General features: G+C 45.8%; 1 protein-coding gene across 8 annotated transcripts in view; it reads right to left on the bottom strand.

Moving 5' to 3' along the window:
* Positions 1–26147, bottom strand: part of pard3aa (par-3 family cell polarity regulator alpha, a) — a 318437-nt gene that overhangs the window by 153012 nt on the left and 139278 nt on the right. For all 8 annotated transcript variants that reach the window (XM_029246101.1, XM_029246104.1, XM_029246099.1 and 5 more), the window contains exons 6-9: positions 9740–9852; positions 8959–9042; positions 4341–4466; positions 1271–1659 (exon numbers count right to left, since the gene is read on the bottom strand). In XM_029246101.1, coding sequence (XP_029101934.1) covers positions 1271–1659; positions 4341–4466; positions 8959–9042; positions 9740–9852 — 712 coding nt within the window. The remainder of the gene's footprint in view (positions 1–1270; positions 1660–4340; positions 4467–8958; positions 9043–9739; positions 9853–26147) is intronic.

Here is a 26147-nt window from a genome sequence, read left to right as displayed (position 1 = left end):
GAATGCATCTCAGATAGACCCACATTAATTAATTAACAAAGTCTGACTCATTTTTGGTAATGCAATGCACGAGATGAAAGCAGTTGCATCCCGTTCTGGATTAGTACGAATCTCAGTGCCAATAAGCCAATTAAATTCCCAATGTGAAGAAATGCAGGCTTTCCACATGATAATGCATTTTCTCAGTGGTCAAATGGAACAGAACCATTTTCGCTTAGCCCCATTACCTAATTAGCCGGCTCTGCTGTTTCTATTGCCGTTTTCAGGAGATGCCAGGATGTACGCAAATAAGCACGAACCCTCCCACCCCCCTCAGCAGCTGGGTTAAGAAGAGCAGCTGAAGAGCCAGAGCACTCAGCAGCAGGAAGTGGGGTCAGAAGGATTTGTGCCATCGATGGTCATTCTGGAGCACACAGGGGGTCGAGGGGGGTTCCCAACAAAGCAAAGCGATGTCTGTAGAACGTACCCCTTTTACTTTTGCCCTTTAAACTGAGAAGAGTAGAAATGAGCTTTTACATTTCTTCATTTATGTGAAAATTTTCTTGAAAAAGTAACTTACAGCGTTATACAACTTACACCGATTTACCCATTAGTACAGAAGGGTCATTTGTACCATACTCAATTCAGGATAAGTATGGTGATCAAGGACACAACGGTAAGAGGTGGGATTCAACCCTGGGCCCTTCGACTTCAGTCGTGTCTCGAACCAGTATGCTATCAGATGCTTTCCCCCGCATATTTTTTTTAACCATCTCCTTAAAAACCATCATTTAGTCGCAGGCAGAGGCCTTGTGTGCAGTATCAGACTCCCACAGTGAACCCTAATAATACACTTTTAAAATTAAAAAAAAAAAAAAAAAAAGTCACTTATGTTGAAAAGGTTGATGGCAACAGTGAAGAAAAACAAAACTGCTCATCCTCCCTCCAACCTTTTTTGCAGACCGCTGCCACAGACAGTAAATAACTGACAGCGGGACAGTCGGGCTGTGGGGATAGAACAAAGTGTCCATTGAGAGCGGGGGTCTGAGCGCAGCCCTGTTCCCCCTGTACTGCGATCCTCCTCGAGACTCAGATAGGGCAGCCTGTGTGTGCTGACACAATGCAGAACTAATAGGATTTGGACCTTTCCCGGGGGCCTCTGCAAGGAACTTGGGAGCGTTCCCGAGGACAAAGACATGAAATGCTAACTGTGTAAAACTGCAGCCACATGGACATTCTTGAGTCACAGACAGACAGAACGGTTCTCCAGACTGCTCCAACAGGTGGTTACCTTTTTTCAGCTGGATGCTGAGCCTTCTGCCCACTTTTTTGGTGTAGCCCGTGGAAGGGGTGGAAGTGAGTGCCTTCTGGGGGGAAGGCACACAACCGAAGGGGGGTTTCCCCACCGAGACACTGGGATGAGGTATCGGAGAGTAGAAGCTGCCCTGTTCCGCTAGCGCCTGCGTCCCCAGATGAGACATCCTCTGAGGGGTGTGGTCCAGCCCCCCCGGCAGACTGCCCCGCTCGCTGCTCTGAGAGTCCGGGCTGAAACGGCCAGCCACATACACAGGTCCCATCTCGCTCTGGGACAGCTGGTCATACTGGGTCTTTTTGGCTGCTGGCACCACATGGAAGAGGATGGCAGGCGTGCGCATGGCCTGCCGGAACACATTCTGCGCTCTGCAAAGGAAAGAATAAAGAGAGACACGTTTACATTTATTCATTACGCTGAAGCTTTTCTCCAAAGTTACTTACAGTGCTGAGCTACTTCCACTGATTCACCCATTCGGGCAGCTGGGAATTTTTACTGTATTAATTCAGGGTAGGTACCTCGATCAAGGGCACCGAGTCCTTCGAGCCCAAAGGTTGCAGCTCTAACTGCTATGCCACCGGTATGTTCGGTTCAAACCTAACCGCCAAGTATTCCACATGGTCACTATGTTTTTTTTCCCAACTGACTCTCAACAATCGCAGTAAACAAGGTCCTCAGTCGGAATCAGTACTAATGCCCTGCTGGGCTCCTCAAGCTGCCCTGCGACCAAGAGGACAACAGAGCAAGGTGCTGAGCGAGTAAGTGTCCGTAACGCAAGAGTGTGTTTGCACAGACAATAAAATAAAGGTGAGACACACACACAGGGAGGGAGAGGGTTTGTTAACATGTAAAGGTTTCCTGTCGATGTAAAGCATCCTGAAACCCTTTGTGCAATGCAAATCAGTACCTGGGGGGCTTGTCGGACACGACAGCGATCCACACTGTGTATGCACACAAAGAAATATGTGCAAAGAGTAGCTAACACTAGTGTACAAGCTTATGGGGGGGATGGGATGTGTTTTTTTTTTTTTTTTTTAAAAAAAAGTGCTAACAACAGAGATGTTATTCCCCGACACGCTGATGGGTTCGGAATTAAGACAGAAACAGATCGGCACACCATGTGACCCCAAAGAAACCCACTAAAAAGTGAGAAGATAAAAGACTTCAAGTGAAAATGACTGAAAACTTAACGTGTGTTTACAGCGCCACGTAACCCCTTCATTAGCGAGGGGATGAGACTGCGACAAACACATCCAATTTGGTTATTGACGGATACTAAGGAGCGAACGCTACGGTAAACACTCACTGGAAGCTTAACCTCCTGGTGCACGGGTGAATCGCTCTTTGGGAATTTATCCTCATTCTTATGGTAATTTAAAAATAAAAAAAAGTAAAAAAAAAAAAAAAAAATACTCAAATAAACCGCAGACTACAGGGTAATGAGCAGTGTAGCAACACTTCAGTAATCACGTCGCACGGGGATCTGATTGAATAATAAACGACTACATCAATGCATCATTACATTTCCTTAGATTAGCTGCCTCCAAATATTTACCCATGCAAAACAATCCAATGAGATTAGAGGATCGTTATGAATAATAGCCGTACGGCGCGCACGAGTGGGAGCGTCGGGGGTGGGAGAGTCACCCTTGTCCCCATTTCTTCTTTTTTTTCTAAACTGTTTTCTCAGGCTTTCCCATAATGCAAAGAAAAACTGTGAAAAAGAAGAGCCACACAACATGTTTTCTGCCTTTCCTCAGTAAACACAAACTTCAGAAGAGCTTGGGACATCCCTACCGTTTACCATGATTTACCATGTACAAGATCGCATGTTGCCAGGGAACTGTGGTAAGAGCTCAGCTTGACTGTGACAGCTGCTTTCACGAATTTGTTAATACCACCCAAGTGAGGAACACAAGCGAAAAGAGAAACCTTGTAAGTAATTTGGTAACAGAAAGGAAAACATATAAAAGCCAAAACCATATCAGGTAATACGTTTACAGAAATACTCTTTTGTGGGGGGAAAAAAAGTATAAAACTGCTGCTAGTAGAACAGAATTAATTTTGCTGTCAGACAGCGAATTTCCACAAAACTGCAGGTATGACATCATGGTGTGGGATTCCCACCCACAGGTAGGTGTTTGGTTCACTGCCCACTAGAAAGGGAATAATGTAAAATTACTGTAAGCTGAGGTGGAACCAGGGCATGATGCAGGGATGACCACGACTGACAGTTCAGCACTGCCTGCCCCTTGCCAGGGTTGTCAAGGTAACAACAACAACAAGAAGCTGCAGATAGCTGAAGGACAATTGAGAAAAACGTTACAGGCAGTGGGTGGGAAGACGCTGGGAGAGACTTGGGGGGCCAGAGAACACCCTGTCATGGATGATGGCTGCGGTTTTGCTCTACGTACGTTTTCATTTTCCTTTCTAATGAAGCCAGGTGACTTCAGTCACTGTTCTTGGCCATGGGTCCATTTTCTTTGGTTTGTCTTTCTGGCAAACAAAAACTTCTTGTGTGGAAACCTACTGCCTTTGGCCTTGGCCCTGCCCATGTGGCCAACTCCGCCCTACAACTGACCGTAAAAACTGTGCAAAACAAAAATGGCAGCATTTTCTCTTCTTTACATTTTTATTCCCATTTATTTTACTGACACTTCTCTTACACTGTTAAGCCACTTGCAGTTATTTAGCTGAGTAATTATTACTGTATCAATTCAGTCCCTTAAGGGTGCTACACCAGGAGGTGGCATTTGAACCTGGGTCCGTCAAGCCCAAAAATAGCAGCTCAAACCACTACGCTACCTGCTATCCCTCAAAAACGGACCTCTTGCTGATCTCCCAAAAGGACAGAATTAAGCCTATTAAACCCGTCAGCATGAGGCTCTTTCAATGAGGGGTAAGCAGCTGCAGCCACACCTATACCTGTGTGTGCGTGTGTGTGTGTGTGTTCCTGCACTGCAGCAGAAGATGATGGAGGTGATAAAGGGGAGTGCAGAAAGGAGAGTCACAGAAACAGAGGAAGAGAGTGCCCCCGCGGGACCCTTACTGTTCAAAACGGATGTTGCGCAGATCTGTGTTGTTGATGCGGACGATGCAGTCGTTCTCCTGGAACAAATTTTCCTGCTCCGCTTTGCCACCCTTCTCCAGGCGCTTCACCAACAACCCCAGGGTCCTAGAAAAGTCAGGCGAAATGTCAGTGGCTCACACGTCGCCCCACCACGTTAAACGCTGCCACGCTAACGAGAGTACTGAGCGCCGAACCAACCGACTCTCTTATTTACGGTCGGAATTTCTTTCCAACTACACAAAGGCGAACGTCTTCCGCCGACCCATTTCAGCTGCAGAAGAAATAACAACGTGGACAGAGCAACTTCTCAGCACTGTGGATTCGTATCGAAAAGGAGGAAAGTGGTGAGGGTCACAGAAAGATAGAGAGGGTCAAGGAGGACAGCCGCAGAATCTCCGCTGCCTCACACCCTTGGCCGCCGCACATATCTCTCCAGCGTGAAGGAACCAGGAACCCCTGCTGGGGCCTCCATAGTGCTTCTGCCTCTTTAATTCCAGAGGAGTGGAATAAAACTGGTTACCCAGAAAGCATCAAACAAATAATTAAGTCAAGTTGCACCTCGACTCATGACACCGTTTGACATGTGGGATTTCCAGAAACGGCACTTCTGTTGGCTCGTCGTGTCGGCGCCCTTAGCCGTGATGGACACGGGAGGTAATCCCGGGTCTGTCTCGGCGATCATCCCAAAGCCTTCGACAAGCTTAACAAGTGGGCACGTGGAAGGCTGAAAAGCTGTAGGTCGGCTGGCTCAGTAGGCCTCGCAACTCCAGACCTTCACCTCGGAAGCGGGCGCCGCAGACATTTTAAATAACAAGTGCGATACGCCAAAAGCCGAAGCTGAACGAGAAGCGGTAACCCTGTGACACTAAGGTGACATCTCAGTCACCGTGTACTGGCTGAACCATCCGGAGAAAGTTGGAGAGCTTGAGAAGAAAAACCGAAGGAAGCAGTTTCTGCAGTAAACAACACCGCAGCTGATGGGAGCGACGGTATTTTACCTAGGAATTATCGTAATAAACACGTAGCCTGACACATTCATTAGGCGGTTTAAAAAAGAAGAGGCAATTATCGTTTGTGTGCTATGGAAATGCATAAGGCAGCTCGGAGTTCCAGCCAAATGGGGGTGTTGTGGGCTCGGTTCATTAGTTTAATTGGCCGTTGGACAGGGACGCGTACGCTGGCACCGCTGCCCCTCGGCCACCCCGCGCTCAAAAAGAGCGGCAGCGCAGACACTGCCAAGGAGAGGAAAAGCACGCGCAGCTCCAGGGGTTCGACATTCATGCCTGGGTCTCCACAGGACAGGTACATTTTACACGGCCCATCAAATTTTGCACCTGTCCAATTTTGGAACATGTCGGAAAGAAAAAGAATAAGTATATTTCGATGTGTAAAATTTCCTTTAATGGGAAGGCAGTCAACAAAAACATTTACCGTCCACAAGTTTACCATTTCTACGAAACGTGATGTACGGCCAGGAAAAAGAAAAAGAAAAAATAAACTTGACTCTTGTCAGTTGGGTCTTGTGCACTTCTGCATATGGGTAACATCAAGCCACTTTCATCCAGGAAACTATTCTTTCAATAAAGATATACTGTAAATGTTTTTATGTTTCAGTCACAATTTTTATTTCTTTAATTTTTGTCGGAGTTTCACACTTCTGCTCCAAAAAACTGGAGACTGTAGATTGCGTTTTTCTTTTTCAACCATAATTTTTGACATTCTAATTAAATACTATTATTAATAATGTTTCCTTAAGAGAAATCACCCAAAAATTGGGGTTATTTTGACTCATTTCCACCAAATTTGGACACTTTCTCAGAAGCAAACACTTTCTAAGTGAAAATGGGTCTTTTTTTGCATTAAATTTCTTAATAGTTCACCTTAATTTACTGTCTAGCTGTCCACAAAATCAGGCATCACAATGATTCTCTCTGTTCGACTATGAAAATTTAAGCAAATTATCTCGCTCTGGTGGGGGGCGTGGTGGCGCATTGGGTTTGGCTAGGGCCTCCTCTCCAGTGGGTCTGGGGTTCAAGTCTCACTTGGGGTGCTTTGCAATGGATTGGTGTCCTGTCCTGGGTGTATCCCCTCCCCCTCCAGCCTTGCACATTGTGTTGCCAGGTTAGGCTCTGGCTCACTGCAACTCCACTCGGGACAAGCAGTTTCAGACAATGTGTGTGTGTGCGTGTGTATCTCGTTCTGACAGTCGGACAGCCATTAAGGTTGAGCTCCGAAGTCATCTGTATTGGGTCTCATCTCTTCCAAAGTCAAACAAAAAGAGATGAGGGCACTGACAGGAGCTGCGAAAGAAAACATTTATTTTTCCTCTAAACGTAACGCGCATTCCCAAAAAGACGCAGACCAAATAGTAAAAAAGACGGGGGGAAAAAAAAAAAACCTAAACGAGCCTGAGCAGCCAAGCGGAACACATTCCCCTCGGGCCACGGTGAGTTCACGTCCCCGGTCAGTCCTACAGCTGGTGCGCAGGTGGGCGGCGTGTTCGGGACGGGCGGCGTGTGCGTGACGTGATCGCGAGAAGGCACGGCACTGTGAGTAATAGCTGAGCAGAGGCAGCGCGAAGGAGACCACCTGTTCCTTTCCACTGACTTTAATTGAATAATTATGTAATCAAAATCTAGTTAGGCGGCGCAATTATGTCGGCGGCTTGTTTACGGTTCTCTCCGGTCGCGGGATGAAATCTCATTAGAGGAATAATACATTTCCCAGAGTTGGTCTCCCTATTTCTCCCTTGCGGTAGAGGCTTCAGAAGGGCCGCGGTGTGACCCCAGCGGCCTCGGTGCACCCACGATGGGGGGGCCTCCGCACGTCATCACCGAAAGCATCAGGGCTGCTCTCCTCCCACAAAGGCGACTGCTGAGGAGAAGTGGCCTTGGTTACAAACTCCTAACAAGTCTGGGCGGATGACCCCCCTCTGTGTCTCTCGCAGGAAATAGCGATGACGCTGACAGGGGGAACGTCCACGTTCAGTCCACATTGTACCTGTTTCAAGGTGTGCCGCTCCGCTCCCTATTGGGGCAAGGCCCATCAGGGCAGCGTCGTGTGGAGCGGACCGATGAACGGCACCAACGTGCTCTGCCCAGCATGCCTCACCACACCGCTTCCCCGCACACCACCCCCCCGATGAGTGAAATCTGCATGGAGCCCATGTGCTTCCAGATTCGATTTGCTCCCAGCAGTTTAGCCTGGTGTAGAGTAGCCGCAGCCCTCGGCCCCCCCCTGCAGGGAGGGAACCCACAGGGTGAGGAACATGGGCATGAGACCGGTCAGCTCCTCGAGGCATGGACACAAAAGCCAGGGAACAAAGCACACCAAGACAGATGCTAACGTGCTAACTGGCATGAAAAAAGATGAGGTTGACCTAATAAATATTATTCTGTGGCACATTACTGTCTAAGGTTACATTTACGTATTTAACTGACTTTCTCCACAGCGACTTACAATATTAAGCTATTTTTTATAATTATTTACCCATTTATACAGGTGGGTAGTTTTTTTTTTTTTTTTACTGGAGCAATTATAAACTAAGTACGTCGCTACAGAGCACTACAGACAGAGGTGGGGAGCGAACTTGTGACCTTCGGGTGCAAAAGCAGCCGCTCTGACAACTATGCTACCAGTCGTCCCCAGGCAGTTATCCCCATCACATGCCTAGGTTAGGCAATGTTACTCTCAACCAAGCACAAAGTGCTGACTACCTTTTCCTCATCTGGTCACCAAGCACCCAAAAGTGCACGTAGAAAACGACTCGGTTGGTCTGGACACACTCATGAGCTTGAATAAAAGTCAGAAACAATCAGTCTGCCAAATGCACAACATCTCCGTAGAGACGATTTAAATAATTAGAATTGGATTTAATTCAAAATTATCCTCCAAAGAACTCTAAGCAGTCTGCAGCGACACTGTCCATTTTCATTTTTTTTCCCCAGCAACTGCATTTTTCCCCAGTCATTGAATGTTTTTTTGACCTTGGCATACGTAATTCCATTGGCAAAGCCCCGACAGTATGAATTAGCTTTTAGTTTGATTAAATTGGCTAGCTTCGGCCTTTCTCTGTGACTATAAACTCTGATACATTGAGCACAAAAGCCCTCATCCTCGCTGTCCCTCCAAAGGGACACGGGGACCTTATTGGACCCAGCGTCTGAACTGTTGCAACCGTCACCATCTGCAGAGGCTCCGGGGCCAGGAAACATATTTAATGTGTTTGATTATTTAACTGGGACTGCATCAAGAATAGACCTCCTTCCACATATAGTCTTCCATTGGTGCTTGAATTAATGCATTTATATATAAATATATATGCATATAAAAGCATATACATAGTAATAAAAGCAACATAACAAACCTCCATATGTTGTGTGTGCTCTGTCACTGAAAGACTAAAAGAAAAATGGACAAAGTGAACAGCGGATGTCAACATCACTTCAGCACATTCCAATAGAGTAGGATGGCATTCAGCTTGAAGAAAGGCAAAAATTAGGATGAACATGAGTAAGAGGAAGATTTGGAGGGAGAGGAGGAGAAGGACAGAGAGCAGCAGCAGCAGCAGCGCGTGACCCCCTGCGCCCAGTTTTACCTTCGGTCCCGCCCACTGTAAGGCACTACGTGGATTCCCAGAGGACCGCCGTCATTGCAGACCTCTACCAGCTTCACAATGTCGCTGCGGGACAGTGATGGATGGGGCAGGGTGAGAGTGTGGACCATGCGTGCAGAACAGGTAAAAAGAAAAAACAAAACAAAAAAAAAAAACAATCCAACAAACTCTAAACACTGGAAACAACACACACCTGTGGGAAAGGCTAGAACCTGGGTGATGCTCCAGCATTTGTGAGATACTAGGGCTGTTTTTTCTTCCTCTTTTTTTTTTTAAACAAGCGACCAGTGGGAAATCAAAAATACTGAGTATCTAATTTAATCTAATTTAATCTGAGATTCCTAAGTGATTAATGTAATATTCCTGCCTGGAAAGATCAGGATGCAACAGCCTCTCCCAGCTTCCAAAAGGCCGTTAAATATACTTTACCTGCAAATTAAGCTGAACGCATGTGGGAAGGAGCAAATCAAAATAACACAAAATGTAAATGGATATTCAATGAGACAAGTTTCATAGTTGTGACATGTGGTTTTATAACCCCCCCCCCCCCCCAAACCATTCTCCTAGAGTTCCTCAAACTGTGCAACAAGAACACCACTACATTAGTTCATTTTAGGAGATGCTGCTTTTAGACACACTGGTTGTGTAACAGGGGGCCTGCATGTTACACACAGAGTACTCTCCACCTGTCTGCTTGCTCTCTTTCTCTCTCACGCACACACACACACGGGGCTGGGTGGAGGAGGGCGCCACAAGCACTTACTCCAGAGACAGTGGAGGGGCATGATCGAGTCCCGAGTCGGCACGTCCCACCGGTTCGATCCTGCCGTTCTCCTCTCCTTCCTCCTCTTCCCTCCTCCTGTCCTCTTCCTCTTCCTGGGCAGGGGGTGACAGACACAGGCAACAGGGGGGAGAGGTGGAGCATGCTTAGAGAATACACTGCACAAGGGCTACAGAATGTTTACAGTCACAAAGAGGGAAGAAGCACGGCAAAGGACTCCTGGTTTAAATCACGGTTAACGCTCTCCATAGGTCCCTGCAACAACAAAGGACGAGAGCAGAAAAAAGGAGCAGCTGTAATTGATTACTTGCACCAATCAATCTCCCCGTGCTGGACCTTGTGCAGGTCTGGTGTAATTTTATAAAGTGGGTGGCTTATTGAGGGTCATTTGTTTCTATCACTCCATTCACTTCACTTACTCCATCCCGGCCTTCATTTTCCATTACCCATTAACCTCTTTGCCTCCATTACGGACATGCTCCAGAAGGATGTCCTAAAGCCTTGTCGCTCTCCCCCCACCTAATTCCTCCTCCAGTCGCACTTGGCAGAGACAGCAAAGGACCGGGGGGAGATATGGGCAAGAGGGAGACGCCATCGCAGGAAGAGGCGGAGCGACGTGTCACAGGTGAGGCCGTCCTGCAGCTCTAGCAGTTCAACCGCGATCCACTCTGCCGAGGTGGAGACGAGACGGACAGCCCCCTTTCCTGGGGGAGGGGGGGCCTGAGCCCGTTTGTTCCAGACTGATATTAATATGCCGCCTGCCACAACCTTCACCGCACCGCTGAAAATGTCAAGCCCATCCAAATAACGGCTTCCCCTTTTCATGGAAATTCATGCAGGGCCCGTGTCCGAAGGGTGAACCTCGGTGACATGCGAGGGGGTGCCGGGAGACGCGGTAAAGGTGAGAAGAGGAGTGGGGGGTCATGAAATTTTCATTGCAGCAACCCCCCCAACCCAACAGACCCCTTGCATACATTCAGTGTAATTAATGTCATGGGGGGGCTGTCTCAGGTGGTAAATAAGGCCTTTCATTATTTTAAAACCAGGGGAAATGATGTCGCTCCCCTTGGGGACAGAAAAGGCTTCTTTCACACCATCAACCTGACATGTCTTAAATGAGGACTGCGACAAAGAACTCCCAGACTGGCGAAGGCACGAGGGGGAACGCAAACACACAAAGGGGCAACGCTGGGGAGGCGCATCTGCATTCAGCTCAAAATGAAGACGCCGCATGCGACTCTCTTGTTTTCCGAGGCGACAACAAAGAGGACACGGAAATGGCACAATGATTCATATTTAGCATTAGTGACACTGACAAGCGGCTAATTAACTCCAATAGCGGTCTCTCTTGGTGACAACCACCAGCCCCGTTTGCTGAGTGACAGCTGCGTGCGACACAAACACTCTGGCTGTGGCGTCTCCATTCGGCTCGTGCCACAACTCGAGCAGAAATATCAGCTAAATCGGGTCCGCGGAGACCGGCGCATGCTGGATTTCTGGCTGGTCGGCCAGACCCGCAAGTGCGGCACGGGGAGCAGCCCCCTGGCTTCTCCCCACCACTAGTGGGCTAGTGTCACAGGATTATGCCCTTCTGCGTGGCCAGCAGGAGCCGGAAGGTGGGAGAGCGAGCGCTACCTGGGCGAACATCACTCCCTCCTCTCACCTAGAACTAAACGCAGCCATGTGTCAGCTGCTAAGCCCGCCATTCTGCCCCTCGGTCCCGTGTCCAGCTCTTAATGGAGTATGCGAGTGGTCCGGCCTGCCTGACCGCAGCCAGTCAGAACCTGTCCTATCAGACCTGCAGCACATCATGTGAGCAGAGGTCCAGTCTGAAGCTCCGACAGCAGGGGCCCCTTCACCACTGTCACATACAACACATCTGCCCCCTGATAGCATTTAAGCTTTTGTTTGACGTGCCGGTCTAAATCAGCTTTAGGAAATCCATGCTTCTGACTCAGACGGGACAAAAACAGACACCTGTGTTCTCGTGTATAATCACTCAAAAGAAAAAAAAAAAAAACACACAAGGTGTAATACACAAAAAAACACGAGGGCACACTTCATGCCAAAGCAGCATATGGAGGGCAAGTGCAGTGGGCGGAGCTTATGCCTGCAAACTTCTTAAAGGGTCCAACTGGTTTAAAATGTGCCCGTTTACTGGATTCGTCACGGACAAAGTTTTCATGAGTCTGTGTTTTGCGGTAAAAATGGAGAGCGATGCCAACACAAATGAGTATGGTGGGTGTGCGTCCACAGCAATGTTTTTATCACTTAAAAAGAGACGTGTGACATGGAGTGTTGTCATGATGACTTCATTGATGCAAAGATGCTAAAAGCACTCTTAAGAAACTTGTGCACAAACAACCCAGTGAAGAGAATTAGCTTAAACTTGTTGGGCTGGCATAAGCTCCAGCCACTGGATTCATGCATGAAGCATCTTTACCCATGGAGCATCCACTCACTAAACCTAACCCTAACGGTCTGATGAAAACTAGTGTTTGTGTGTGTTCTTTAAAATATATAAGAGGAGTTGGTGATCTTGTGTTGCGGTCAGTCTCGTCAGTTAATAAACAGGTAGAAGAGACTGGCGCCGAGCAGCAGTGTCCCAAGTTTAATTCCACCCTCTCAGTTAAGGCTTGTGAATTGACGGTAATTAGCCCTTTAATGCCATCTACGTATCAATCCAGATAACTCGCTCAGACAGTTATTCATGTTAGTGCTAGTTAAAACAATGTAAGAAGAGGGTAAAAACTGAGCTAATACCGTTACTGTAGCCTTAGTAGTCTTGTTTTATGGTGCCTCCTCCCGTGCCTCCACCACTTCACACAGGTGGCTGTCATAAATGTTGCCAAAAATGCAGTACAAGTCTCACGTGCATTTAAAACGCACGTAAAATTGACGTCATGCGTCAGCATGTGCGTCTTTCGTGGCCCGATGGTCCCAGAAATCCATCTCATCACCATCAGGCCTCACGAAGCTACAGGTTCCACAGCATGCCCCCACCTTGCTCCCACCCCACAATTCTACACTGGGGCAAAAAAGTCTCATGCAAACAGACCAAAGGAAGAAGGGTTGAAATTGCGCAGCAACTTTAGTGCTGAACTCTGGGGTCTTGAACGGCAAGACTTGGAGTGATGGGGGGGGGGGGGGGTCACTGAAGCACATGTTCAAAATAAAAGAACAATCATAAAATGTGTTGAAGCATCCTGCTCTTATTCTGCCAAAGGACAAAAAAGTGTCATCTGTCATACCATTAATTCATGTTTCGCTGAAATTTTTCTTTTTATTTACTTATGCCTTCATAGTGTTTCATACATTGTAAAACCTCAAAAATAAAGAAGCAGCAGTGTAAAAACACACGATAAAGCAGTGCAAAGAGGGAAAGCACAAAAGAAGTTCACACTCCCCCCAAACTGTTCCAAAACCACCACATGTACTCAGCCGGTCGAGGGTCTCATCTCGGCTGGGTGCTGCTGAACTCTCACCGGGCTGTCGGCAACGCTTCTCGTAAGGCGGCACTCTCCTCCGGGACATCGCCACGAGCAGCACTGCTCATGACCTACTGATCACTCAGGTCTCATCACCTGGGGGGTCTTTTCAACTATGTGTTACTTCTAAGCATTTACTTACTGTGGTTTACCCATTTTTACAGCAGGGGAATGTTTACTAAATCAATTCAGGGTAAGTACCTTAATCAAGGGCACAGCATTCCTTATGCCCATGGCAAGACCTCCTACTGTTAATGTATGGCTCATGACCTGGGGGGACTTTTTCACCTACTTTTAAATAAGGAATAAATTAGATTTCTACTCATTAGGAACTTTTTTTATTTACTTAGATGACACTCTTCTCCAAAACAATTTACAATGTTAAGGTACTTAGAATGATTTACACATTCAAACAGCTGGGTGATTTCTACTGTGCTAAGTCAGGTTAAGCGCCTCGATCAAAGGTACTGGAGCAGGAGACAGGATTTAACCCGCCGGATGAATCCAAAGGTGTCGGCTCCAGCGACTGCGCCACCTGCTGCCGGTTTTAAAACTAACATTTGAAAAATTGAAGCAGCAAGAGAAGTGTCCAAACCTGTTACTATAATCCAGACCCACCCAACACACCCCTTTTGGTTCTCAACCCTCAAACCTTACAGCCCTGCCAACAGTAGCCACCCTCCCAACAGATCCCTGTCCAGTCTTCTTCAGTAGGGGGAGCGTGCATAGAGCCAGAATGGCCAATAACAACTCAGACTCCATGAGACAGATGAGCGGACTCCATCGCCATGCCTCCTCAGTTATCTTATTTACAGGCTGTTATCTTATTTACAGTGTATTTTGCATATCAAAACAGATTACTGTCGTGGATGTCTGAGAATGGAAAATTACATTAGAACAAAGGACTCCCAAGAAAACAGGGGCACAAAATGCCAGAACATTTACATCTGGTTGCCATGGCCACTGTTACTCTTCCGCCACTAGGGATTCACAGTTTATCTAGTATCGTCCACTATTTACGTGTGTCTTAAAAAAGCCTTTTATGTCCATAATCAGCAAGACACGTAGCTCTTTAACGTGTCTCTATTTTTCGCTCTTCCTTTAAAGGTAAAGCTAATGGTTTAGGAAAGTTTGGCTGTGACATGTACTACTTTGAGCAAATTAAACCAAACGGGTTCTTAATGCTATTAAGGAAATGAGATCAGTGGTGAGAGCGGGGCCACGTTCTCCCCAGCCCTGGATGGAGAGCGCTGCCCGCCGGGCCCCGGACAGCCTCTCCTCCAGCAAACGGTATTTCGTTCGGAATACATCATCCTCCAGCCGCAATTTCATAGCAGTGCAGGCATATCTATCAATGACACGGGCCAGGCTTGTCGGCTGGCTGTATCGTTAAATTGCACTTTAATTAAATTAGGCCGTCTAATTATGAGGGCTTAAATCAATCACTTAGTCAATAACAAAACCCAAAGTGTACCGTGCCTCAAACTTGGAGCCCTAATCAATAATAACTGACAGGAGTGGTAGTCCAGGGAACCAGAGGGGTTTTAGAGGGCTACGAATTATTGGAAATTAACTTACCGCAATCAGCCCTGTTCGGAAACTTTTACGTGGCCGAGGAGGCCCTTCGAAAGGAGAGTAAGCAAACAAAGCGTACTTTCATACGGCGCGCGATCTCACAATGAATTATGATCGAAAGAGACATGCGAAGGCCCTTTGCGCGCAGTGCCTGTCCCCAAAGCTGCAGCACAGTCACTGGGATTACCGCGGTACTTGCCTTGCACCAGTAGTGCACAGAATGGTCAGTTATTGCAGTGCAACAGGACAGAAAACATGCAGTAAGTAGTCTGGTTAGAGCCAACACAGTTCTGTGCAAAATTAAACACTAATTCAGGGAGGTTCAAATGTGTCACAATTATAAAATACACACACACACAAACTTTATGAAGGTTAAGATGTCACCAAATACATCTAAAAAAATAGTAGGATCTTCAAGCATGTCCCTCGCTGCACATGAACAGCCGTGTGCCTGGTTCAAAACATAAAACTAAGCGTGGCGTGATTACGGCGGCTGTTACGCATCTGCGCGAGAATAAGCAGAGAGGCGATGCGATAACTCGACGCGATAACTCGACAGGCGCACACGCAAGCTACGAGCAAGCAAGGTGGTGCCGCACCGTGTAACAGGGCTCCATGCAAACACCATTTGAAACTGGCACCGGGCCATTCGTCTTGATTTAGGAGACCAGACCGTGGCCTTGGCTCTGAATCTCATTACGATTACTTTCTGAAAGCAGGAGTCAAGAAACACTGCGATCGGCCATCATTTCTCAGCTCCACAACAGCAGCGGGGCCAAACACAACACTTTAAAATCCGATCCAAATCCCCACGAAGCGAGGGACATGAACATTAGGGAAAGTAACACTTCTACATTTACATTTCTTGTCGTTTAGCTGACACTTTACCTTAAAGCAACTTACAACGTTAAAGTACTTACAATTATTTATCCATTTATACAGCAGGGCAATGTTTTACTGCAGCAATTTTAGGGTACGACAGCCGGAGGTGAGACTGAAACCGGCGACCTTTCGGTCCAAAGGCAGTAGCTCTAACGACTACACAACAAGCTGTCCCCGTAGACCCTCCAAAGCTTAAAAAACATCAAGTACGTAAGATAAGAAACCTGTCATTTCTGCACTTAATGAGAATGTAGAGAAGAAAAAAGCTAAAATAAAACAATACGAGAAGAAAATTAGTTTCTCTTGTACTGCAAATGTAGATTTAAAAAAAAGTCTAAAAAAGTGACGAGTTTGGGGTTGCAAGGAAAAAAAGTTAAGGCACAGGGGGAATTGATCTCTGATATTTTCTGCTGAAAAACCATGAAGATTTTTTTTTTCTCCCCCCAAAAAAAAGTACAGTTGATTGTATTCATACAAATATCCATAGATGATATTCAACATTTTACACAAGATATTATGCTTTAAGGACACACATGAAGATTAATGCAAATATTGTGTACATTTTATTGCACTAATGAGTGCAATAAATACACGCAAGGAGAGCCTAGATCTACTCCGTCCCTGTTCACCACCGCAGTCCAGTGCCCTCAGTGACGAGGTGCTCGAAGGCAGACCCACCTGCCCATTTACGTTTATTTGAGTGAGAGAGAATCCGGTGATTTCGGGGCTGGACAATCCGTTCGGGGGATTGTCCGTGAGGCTACATTCAAAGATCCTCCGGGGCCACCAGGCACTCGGGGTGTTGATAACCAAGACAATTTCCGGCAGACACAGCACACAAATCCACACGGGGGCCAAGGCCATGAAGGACACGTGGCATACATACTTAGCAAAGAGTGCTGAACACAGAGTCTCGGACCAGCAGACAGCGAGGCAGCTAAGGGCTCGGACCCCGCGGACCCCGAAGCCACGAGCTCATCTCCCTGGAGGACCAGCGGCCCGTTCAGAAACTTACTTAAACACAATTCCTTCAGTAAACACCCAGTGAGATGGAACTGGAAGCTAAGTACGTTGCTTTGGTTAAAAGCATCTCTTAAGTACACAGTATAAATAAATGATGTAATAACGCAATTTTCGCTCATGATTCATGCTTTCGGAGCCCTTTTTTCAGGCAGTCTGAACGTTTCCAACACTAAGCCTTGGAGGCAGCAAGTATCTGGTCCTATCAGCATGTATACTTTAGCCCTCTGCTGAGGTGGTCAACAGTGCATAAACCGCTAGTGTGTATTAAGAATTAGCAGCAAAAAGCCTTGCATTAGGGCAGGGATTATCAACAGCAGCAGAAAAACTGCTTGAAATTTGGCTCCAGAAGTTGTTTATTGCAATAAGAGTACCAGAGACACGTACCTACTATATATACACTCACTTACTTGCTCGTCATTTTTCAAAGATCATTGTCATGGTGATGGGTAAATAATAAATCTGACAAATAGGTAGCATGACCAGAAATATTTAGTGCTGCATTTATAGTGCACACTGTCAGATGGAAATCGTGTATGTTTCTCTATAGCATTCAAATCTAACACTAACAACATTCACTTACAAAATGCAAAAAGGCTACCAAACAAATGTAACATGTACAATATATTGCATTTGTAAGGATTTTAATATCTGACTGTCACCTTAAAAGCATAGTTGAAGAATTTTCAAACCCTGCATGGGCATTAAAAATAATCAATTGCAAGCAAAAGTTCCATGAACTGTTAGCAAATAAATGAATAAATCATTTAATTCCAAGCAGATGCAAAGTATAATAATAAACAAGAAAAAAAAACTCAAATTAAATAAAAATCAAATAGCGTTGAGTAATTTTCTGAATTCTGTTTAGACAGTAACCAAATAATTTGTGAGCAGAGCCACGAATTTTGATAAGCACAATAGCTGGAAATGTCCAAAGAAAAGCACTGGCTTCCAATACAGCAAGGTAATAAGAAAAATAAATGGTTTAACGGTAGTAAATGTCATCTTATTCAATGCAATTGACTTGATGCAATCAATTATGAAGAAATCACACAGAAGTCATTTTCAGTGCTCTAAGGGAACTCAAAAGAAAATTGCTCCCTTCATTCTAAGGTGGAATAAATTTGTTTCCTGGCTTGGCTCCTAACAGTGCAGACAAAGAGAACAGTTGAATTAATTTAGAATAAAAAGTTTTTTTTTAAAAAAAAAAAAAAAAAAAAAGGGGGGGGGGGGGGGGGGGTGGTAACTCTCCAGCTGGACAATTACAACCACAGTGGCAAGAGGAGGCAAAACAATGAAGCAGAGACATCTCTTAGTGGATAGAGAACATGTCCATGAGTTGGTCTGGTCATAAAGGGTTCAAACACCGCAGTTCAGTAGACACAGCAGTGAGGATGTCAAACCCTGTCCTATTTCCTCCACTTGGCCCCTCGGAGGAAATCCTATAGCTGCTATATATGCAAACAATCCATGGGTAGTATTTTGTAAGTACGGAAAACATCTCAACTAGTTATTGCAGAGAAAGCGTGTGGACAACTTCTGGAAAGCCTGTTTTCTTCACACCAAAAGGAATGGATCGAAGATTATGGCCAGCAATGGAGGGAAGAAAAAGAACAGACGAAAGAAGTGAGAGACTGTGGGAGGAGCAGGTTGGCCCATCAGTCCCTTATTTGAAAATAACTTGGATGTCAGAAAGAAGAGGGCGATAAGAAGGCTGTATGATAATCCAATCGGAAACGTGACGGAATCATTTTCATATGACTGAAGTGTGATACTGGTGAAATAAAGTTACACCACGAGTAGAAAGGTTAAAGCATTCCTGAGAGAGCTGTAACCTTTCAAGAGAGAAATAAACGTGGCTTCGCTCGCCCCACAGCTGACGCCTCCTCCCCGGCAGTGCTCAACAGGTCTTTAACAGCTCCATACATGTAAAATTTATAAAAAAAAAAAAATACTGTGAAAGTTAAATATCATAAGTGTCAGTCCAGGACAAGTTAACAATAATAATATCTGTAGCAGCTTGTTTTTTTTTTTTTTTTTTTTTTTTAACTCAAGAGATCAACATTGCAGTATTATGACAGACTTGAAGACTTAAGGTAAAGAAAATTAAAGTGAATTTGAAATGAGCTCTCTCTTAGTACTTCAAAATAAAAATATTCTACCTGCACAGCCAGTTCTAAGCTTACTGACACAATAGGGAGCAAAAATCTTTTGCATAACTCAATTTGTTCATAAATTCAACTACTACATCAGTCAATAAAAACGTAACACAACAGACGTCACTGGATTTAGCCACGGATTTAGTGCTGAAGGAACCACATGTAAAGCTACAATGAGTTAAAGATTTGCTGAAAGACTACCTATCGCATTTTCCTTCCATCAACTACTCATCCTATGCAGGGACACGATGGGAAAGGGCCTTGAACACCAGTTGCAGGACTTTTATCTTTTAATAACTTCAAACAGCATATGAAACATTTGTCAGCATCTGTCCACTTTCAGTTTGTTTTATCACCTCGAAAAATCAATGGAAATATAATAATAATGATGTACCAGGCAAACTGAAAGAACTGGAATTAAACTGAATTAATTTGCTCCCATAATCATACTTTGTTTGGGCAAATTTTACCACCAATACAAATACAGGACACATTTGAATTTTTGAAAAAGTGGCAAAAAATCACAAAAAAAAAAAAAAAAAAAAAAAAACAGTGGAAAACCCACTGAAAATTCATAACTTCAACATTCATAACACAACAACCCAGCACATACACTAATCAGCTTTAAACATTTGCATGGACAGAAGAGCAACAGTTTCCCAAGAGTGTACAAACCTTCATTCATACTGTATGTTATCACATACATTTTCTGAACATATCTGAAATCACACTACAAATGATGGTTTTAAAAAAACAGATCTATGTTAATATCTACTTATATTTTTATCCTTCAAACAAAAGAATATTTAAAAACCACTCTGCAGATAAGACAGAAAGGAGCCAGAAGCATTGAGCCCCATGGACATTTTCCACTTCAAAGTCTGCTGGATTTACCAGAGTACAGAGGGATTCACCACCCCTGACCAATGAACTGGAACAGGGGACCAGACAGCCAGTGACCCAGACGGCTGGGGTTCAGATCCAGCAAGAAGAGTTCTTGAGGCCTTGGTCACATGAGACATCAACTGCCTGCTGACCACCAACATGGAACCAAAGCAGCCACGGTCACATAAAGCTCCGCCCACTTCTCCTTCTTCAACATTTCATGTGACTGGGTCACTACAGCCTTCCTGGTCCCTTTACCTGCAATGAAGTGCTGCTCAGGAGGAAGGATGTGCAAATGGTGATTTATAACAATGGAACATGCCATGGGTACAATGGCTCATACTGGCTGGGAATATTAAAAAATAGCAGAGGTCCAAAAAAAAAAAGAAAAAAAATTATCGTATGTTATTAATTTGACACATTTGACACACTGAAAAGCAGTACGGACATTCACTACTGGTGCTCAATCTATAATTTGCTGGAGAAATAAAAGTCTGACAAGGCATTCTGTTGAAAGGGGGGAAGCAGGCACAGTGTCACAACGGTTCCAGTTGGCACCTTTGGCTCCAAAGGATTCGAGTCCGATTCCCGTCTCCTGCTGCAATACCTTTGACCAAGGTACTTACCCTGAAATGAAAACTACCCAGCGGTACAAATGGGTAAATCATTATAAGCCGCTTTTGGAGAAAACCATTAACTAAATGAGTAAATATGAATGTAAATCACAGCAGAAGAACACGGCTACACTTATGATTCAACAACTTTCAATTTGCATATAGCTATATACACCTTTCCCATTTCGGGCAGCAGAATGACTGGAAAGTGACGATTGCGTGATGGTGCTCATCTTGTAAACAGGTCTTGTACTTAAGAAAGAAAAAATGAGCAAACACCTACAAAAGCACCATGAACAGAAAACTATAAATGTATTTTCCATTGTGCTTGTCTCGGAGGGCAATACACAAGAGAACCACAGCGGTACGGCGTATAGATAACATTACCCAACACCTCGTCCCTCTTTCTGCCACTGCGTTTTGAAAGTTCTCCCCCAACTCTAGGCTTCCTTATTCCCAGAAGTCATTAGCGTCTCCAGCTTAGGTGGCCCAGCTCCCCGTGGCTCCTGAGTAATGAGCTAGTACTTTAGGCCTGTGTTCAATTATTCTCATTGAGAAACTGATTACTCACTCCATGGAGCAAATCAAAATGTGCCCACTAATTCTAATCAGGAATTAGGGTGTTCATAATTGCCTAAGTTTAGACAGACAAATAAATAAATAAATAAATAAATAGTGGTGCAAAGGGGATGGCAGGACAGTTGAGAAAACTGAGAAACACGAGAGTGAGCTGTGCTGCAAGAGGCGCCGATTTCACGGGCTCCTTGATCACGTCTACCAACATCCCGTTACGTAAAACTCTCTAATACGTGTCGAAAAAGAAAAAAAAACTGCGCGTGCCGTGCCCCGTTTTACATCATCACCAGAATCCAAAAGCAAATCCAACCACAGACATGAGGCTTGTAGCACCAAACAGTGCTTTCAGCTTCAGAAACACAAGGGGTGACACTGTCTATGTAGGCAAAAAGAATTTAAAGATGAACTCTGCTGAAAAGCACAGTTATTGTAAGAGGGGGGGGAAAGGGGAGGCTGCAGATAAAAAAAAAAGAAACCAAAGCAGGCAGCACGGTGTAAAGAGGCATCCGTCCCTCACGGATGAAAAGCCATTTAATTAGCCTGAAGCAGAGGACAGGAACTGGGCAGGTACAGGTGATTGATTATTAACAAACCCTGCGGAGGTACAGGGAACGGGGGCCTGGCTACAATGAGGGCACCACGGTGTGGACCACCAGCTATCCTAGCAGCAGCTTTGCAGGGCACGGCGATGGAACTGTGGCACATTAAACTATGAAATTAATGTCTGTTAGCTGGAGACACCGCAGTGGCTCTTGATTCCTTCTGGTCAAATAAACCGCTGGGTGCTCTTCATGAGAGATCCAAGATGGAAACTTGGGGGGTGTTTAGTTTTGGCTCCCATGTGGTAAAATGAGCTCCTTCTGTCCCTCAGAAGTGCTGAACCTTTTGAATGGAGGATCTCATCCCATCTCTTCAGGCCCATGTCTGTTCTGATTTCCTAAGAGCTACAGCAACTTGCATCACAGCATCTGTCACGATCTCCTCTGTATTTATTACCGAATCTACAGGCAGCTACAGGTGGAAGGTGGTAAAAAAAAAAAAAAAAAAAAAACTGTGGTATTGGACAAACTGAAAGCTTCATCACATGTAAACATGGTATAATCGTATTATGAAAAGCAGTTTTGTTCACTCTGAGCAGTACATCACTTTGGAGAATTAACATAAACAAGTTAAGAGAGGGGACTTGGCTTTCGGCAAAGTTAATCCACAGGATGGTGGCACGTGAGGAAAGAGCTGGTCACAACATGGGGGTGACGGGCTTTCAGTAGTGGAGGAGAGCCATTGCTGGCAGATGTTTGATGGGGTTCTGCTGCGTGTTAGGAAGATTTTTCTGAAGACCCCAGCAGGCTATGCAACGGCGATGCAGTGCCAGGCTCCTCTGAATACCCGTATGCTCTGGGTCGTGGTATCTAGAGAGACTTCCACATGTCACCTGATCTCCAGCCAAAGCAGAGAAGCAAAGCAGAGAGGGTTCCTGCAAGCTCTTGGAGACCAAGGCCACCAGGAACAGGTTCTCCAAGTGCTCTGATCCAAAAAGCCCTCAGTGCATAACATCCACATGGAAACCTGCTCTCTTCAGTTTGAGGGCAAAGACACTGCCTTCCTTTTACATTTTTAGATGTCTTATTAAATTTATTATATTTATTACTTTTTGAGCTGATGCTTTTTTCCAAGGGGGGTGTGGTGGGTTTAGCCAGGGCCTGTTCTGTGGTGAGTCTGGGGTTCAAGTCCTGCTTGGGGTGCCTTGCAGCAGACTGGCGTCCTATCCGGGGTATGTCCCCTCCCCGTCCAGCCTTGTGTGAGTGTGTTTTTTTTTTTTCCAAAGCATCTTAAAATTACTTACCCATTTAAACTGCTGGGTAATTTTTACTGGAGCACTTCAGGGTAGATACCTTGCTCAGGGGTACTACAGCACGAGGGGGGGTTCAAACGTGGGTTCTTCAAGCACAGCCACTCTAACTGCCATGCCACCTGCTGCTTTCCCTCTGAAGATCCATCAACTAAAGCACTAAACCTGGGAACATCTAGGACAAAATTTAGATTCCTTACACAAAAACATGTCAGAAACACTACTTCTTCTACCTTTCTCTCCCACGCTCTTGGAAATTAACTAATGGCCGAGGCAAACTGGTATTCAGGCTCTTGTGTGGTACTTCAGTGTGAAATTAATGGACTAGAACAGTTCCACTTGGGTGGACGGGTTCCATGCGAGGCCCCTGGCTCCCTTTGAACAAAGGCACACGTCTGACAGGTGCGGAGGAGGGAAAGAGAGACAGCGGCGGGGATGTGCAGGGGGTGGGGTTAGACCCGCTGGATGGGGATCTGCAAATGAACCAGACGCCGACTTGCTTCCTCTTGAATGGTCCTGAATGAGTCTCCCTCTCGCTGCTTTACAGTCAAGGTCGATAAAATGGAGCCTCGGATATTGCAGCCCACATTGACACAACTGCTAGGAGAAAAGGGTCTTTCGTGAGTTGTGTGGTGGGGGAATAAAACAGGAAACCTATCAAAGAAAAATCAACAGATACCCCTTTCGATGAGCTCAGGGATATGAGGCCTTTCATTGGCTCATCTGTCTGTGCCCAGTAACAGACGAAGTGCACCAACAAGTATCAGTAATTGTGTTAAATAAACATACACACAGTCCAGCTAAAGAACATTAGACTGGTGGTAAAAGAAGGATCCAGATGCCTTCCTCTCCCAGCCAGGTGCCACACTTTTGTAGCAGCCACTGGACCTGCTGAGCGTGGTGCCAGCAGGGTGCGGAGGAGAGACCCGAGGTGAGGGGGACTCTGGACAGGAGGCCAACGCCAGGCGCACAGCAGCACCTGCTGGTCAGGTTGGGAGAGCAGAGCATACCCGGGGATGGGACCGGTGTATGGGTGCGTGAGAGAGAGAGCGAAAGAGAGCAATAGGGAGGGTTCAGGTCTGTCCCCTCACAGCTGCCGCCTTTGTCTTTATTGTTCTGAAGAATGCTTACACATAAGTACACAGCTAAATAGAGACTTACTCTCACACTCCACCGTACCACTGAGTGCAGAAACTGTACGATAAGCAGTGAGACAGGAACAAGTTAATTTCGAGTAAACGGAATGCAAGACCGCTCCCTTCGCTCTATGGAGGCGGTTTGGGGATCGGCACTGGCAGGCTGCCCGCAAGCGTTTTCCGATCCGATCGACAGCCAAGGCAGGTTGGCGCGGTCGAGCTGGAGCCCCCCTACTCTGCACAAACACAGTATGGGCAGCCAAGGACCGCACACGCCTCCTTTATACTGCAGCACTTAAGCACTCCGTTTACACAATTATTCCCCTAATTGGACTCATTTAGCAGTATTTCTAAGTATCGAGGTCGTTCGCTGTGAAAAGGGAGCTAAATAACCCACACACATTATGGTACTTGAGGGACAGCAGCGAAGACCATGGTAACGTAGAGTCCATCTGAGGCATAAAGCAGAAGTGGAGATATACAGCCCACAGCCGTGTTCGGCATGACTGGAGAGGCATCAGCCCACCCTGCTTACCCACTTAAACAGAGTAACCTCCACAGAAGCGCCTCCTCGCTCAGCTGAGACGGTCCACCGGCTCCAGCTCAACCATCATGTAAGGGGGTTGCCGGAGACATCCCACCTCCATTAGTCTAAGACAGCGGTTCCCGAACTGCTTTGGTCCAGACTCTAAACACATTCTTTTGGCCTGGTGACCCTACACATTGGTACACGTGGAAATTACCAATAATTTTAATATGCAACGATTTTCAAGCATCTTGAAATGAGATTCAATCGCAAATGACACTTTATGAGATCAACATTATCTCAGGGTTTACCACATTACTTAATTTTGTGGGTGAGCTTCTCTACGTTTGCCAGAATGACAGATCCATCTATAACATGACACTCAGATAGGAGTGTTGCTCAATAACAGGCTCCTCGTTGTTCCACCTGACACGCCAGTTTTGGACAAATACGCACCAGAGCATCATTATCGTAAATGTATATGGAAGCTGTAATATCACTATAGTTTACTCTACTGTTTCAATAATACGCCATATTTAACCAGTAAAGTTTCCGCCTTTTAACACTGTAATATGTATTCCTTTGAGATCATCCCATCACCCTCAGAAACAGACTCTCAACCCTCATTTGGGACATGACCACAGCTTTGGGAACTACCGGTCTAAGTGACACGCGTGTGCCGCTCAATAAGATACATCAGAACCCACGAGCGGGTCCACCCTCGATTTGCACTCTCTTTCAAGAACACAGTTTTCCTCATGGAGTCCAATTACAGAGATCCGACAGAGCTGCAAGTAGCGGGGCAGCCATTTATTTACCAATTCCGAGTGCGTAACTGCAGACAACTCCTCTCTTCCAGCTTCCATTATCAGTCAAGGCCGAGGGGGCCTGGACAAGCAGGCGTTTTGTTTTCATTTAGGAGGCATTAGGCGACGGGTGCCATGTCTGACGCATGTACAAAGGACGGGTGAAAAGATCGCCTGACAGCCTCCGTGATCAAAGTGCGCTTTGAACACACACTGGACGGGCACAGTCGCCAAAATCAGGCCCCCAGATATGGAGCAGAGCGCCCTGTACTCACACTCCTAGTGGGCTATTTCCATACATACTGGCAATGGGGGGGGGGGTAAAATAAATGCAAAAATATCTCCTATGGTAGGCCATTCATTTCGCTTGTGGAAAGACCAGGTCAGTTATAACAGCGAGTGTTTATCTGAGCAAGAACTTGTTTATGGGTCAGTATATAGCGCTCGCAACCACAGTCGTTCCCACGTGCACTTAAGGAGGCCCCGGGACGGGAGGCGCCTAGACTCAGAGGTCCACAGAAAATGGCCCACTCGGTACCGATGTTCTCGAGCGCACTTCTTCTGATCCTGAAGAGGGTCTGACATCATGGAAACGCCCTTGACCTCATGACCTTGCTGGAGAGCAGTGAGGAAGCGAAGACGCCATCCTGGAGCAGCACATTTCTTTATTAATGATATAGTTATAATTACAAATGTTTCCAAAGTACCACTTTGAAAACACAAAGGAGGAAAGTTCCTAGAGGAAGCATATAAGCCAACAGCGCAGAGGGGAAAAAGAGTAAAAACACCACTTGCTACTGAATAATACTGCCTACAGGTATGCTTAGCGTTATATACGGAATTCCATATATCACAATTTCTCCCTCTTATTTTT

This window comes from Scleropages formosus, chromosome 19, assembly GCF_900964775.1.
Source record: "Scleropages formosus chromosome 19, fSclFor1.1, whole genome shotgun sequence".
Classification (NCBI taxonomy): domain Eukaryota; kingdom Metazoa; phylum Chordata; class Actinopteri; order Osteoglossiformes; family Osteoglossidae; genus Scleropages; species Scleropages formosus.
The sequence above is the reverse complement of the archived record's forward strand: the minus strand, read 5'-3'. Positions and strand labels throughout refer to the sequence as shown.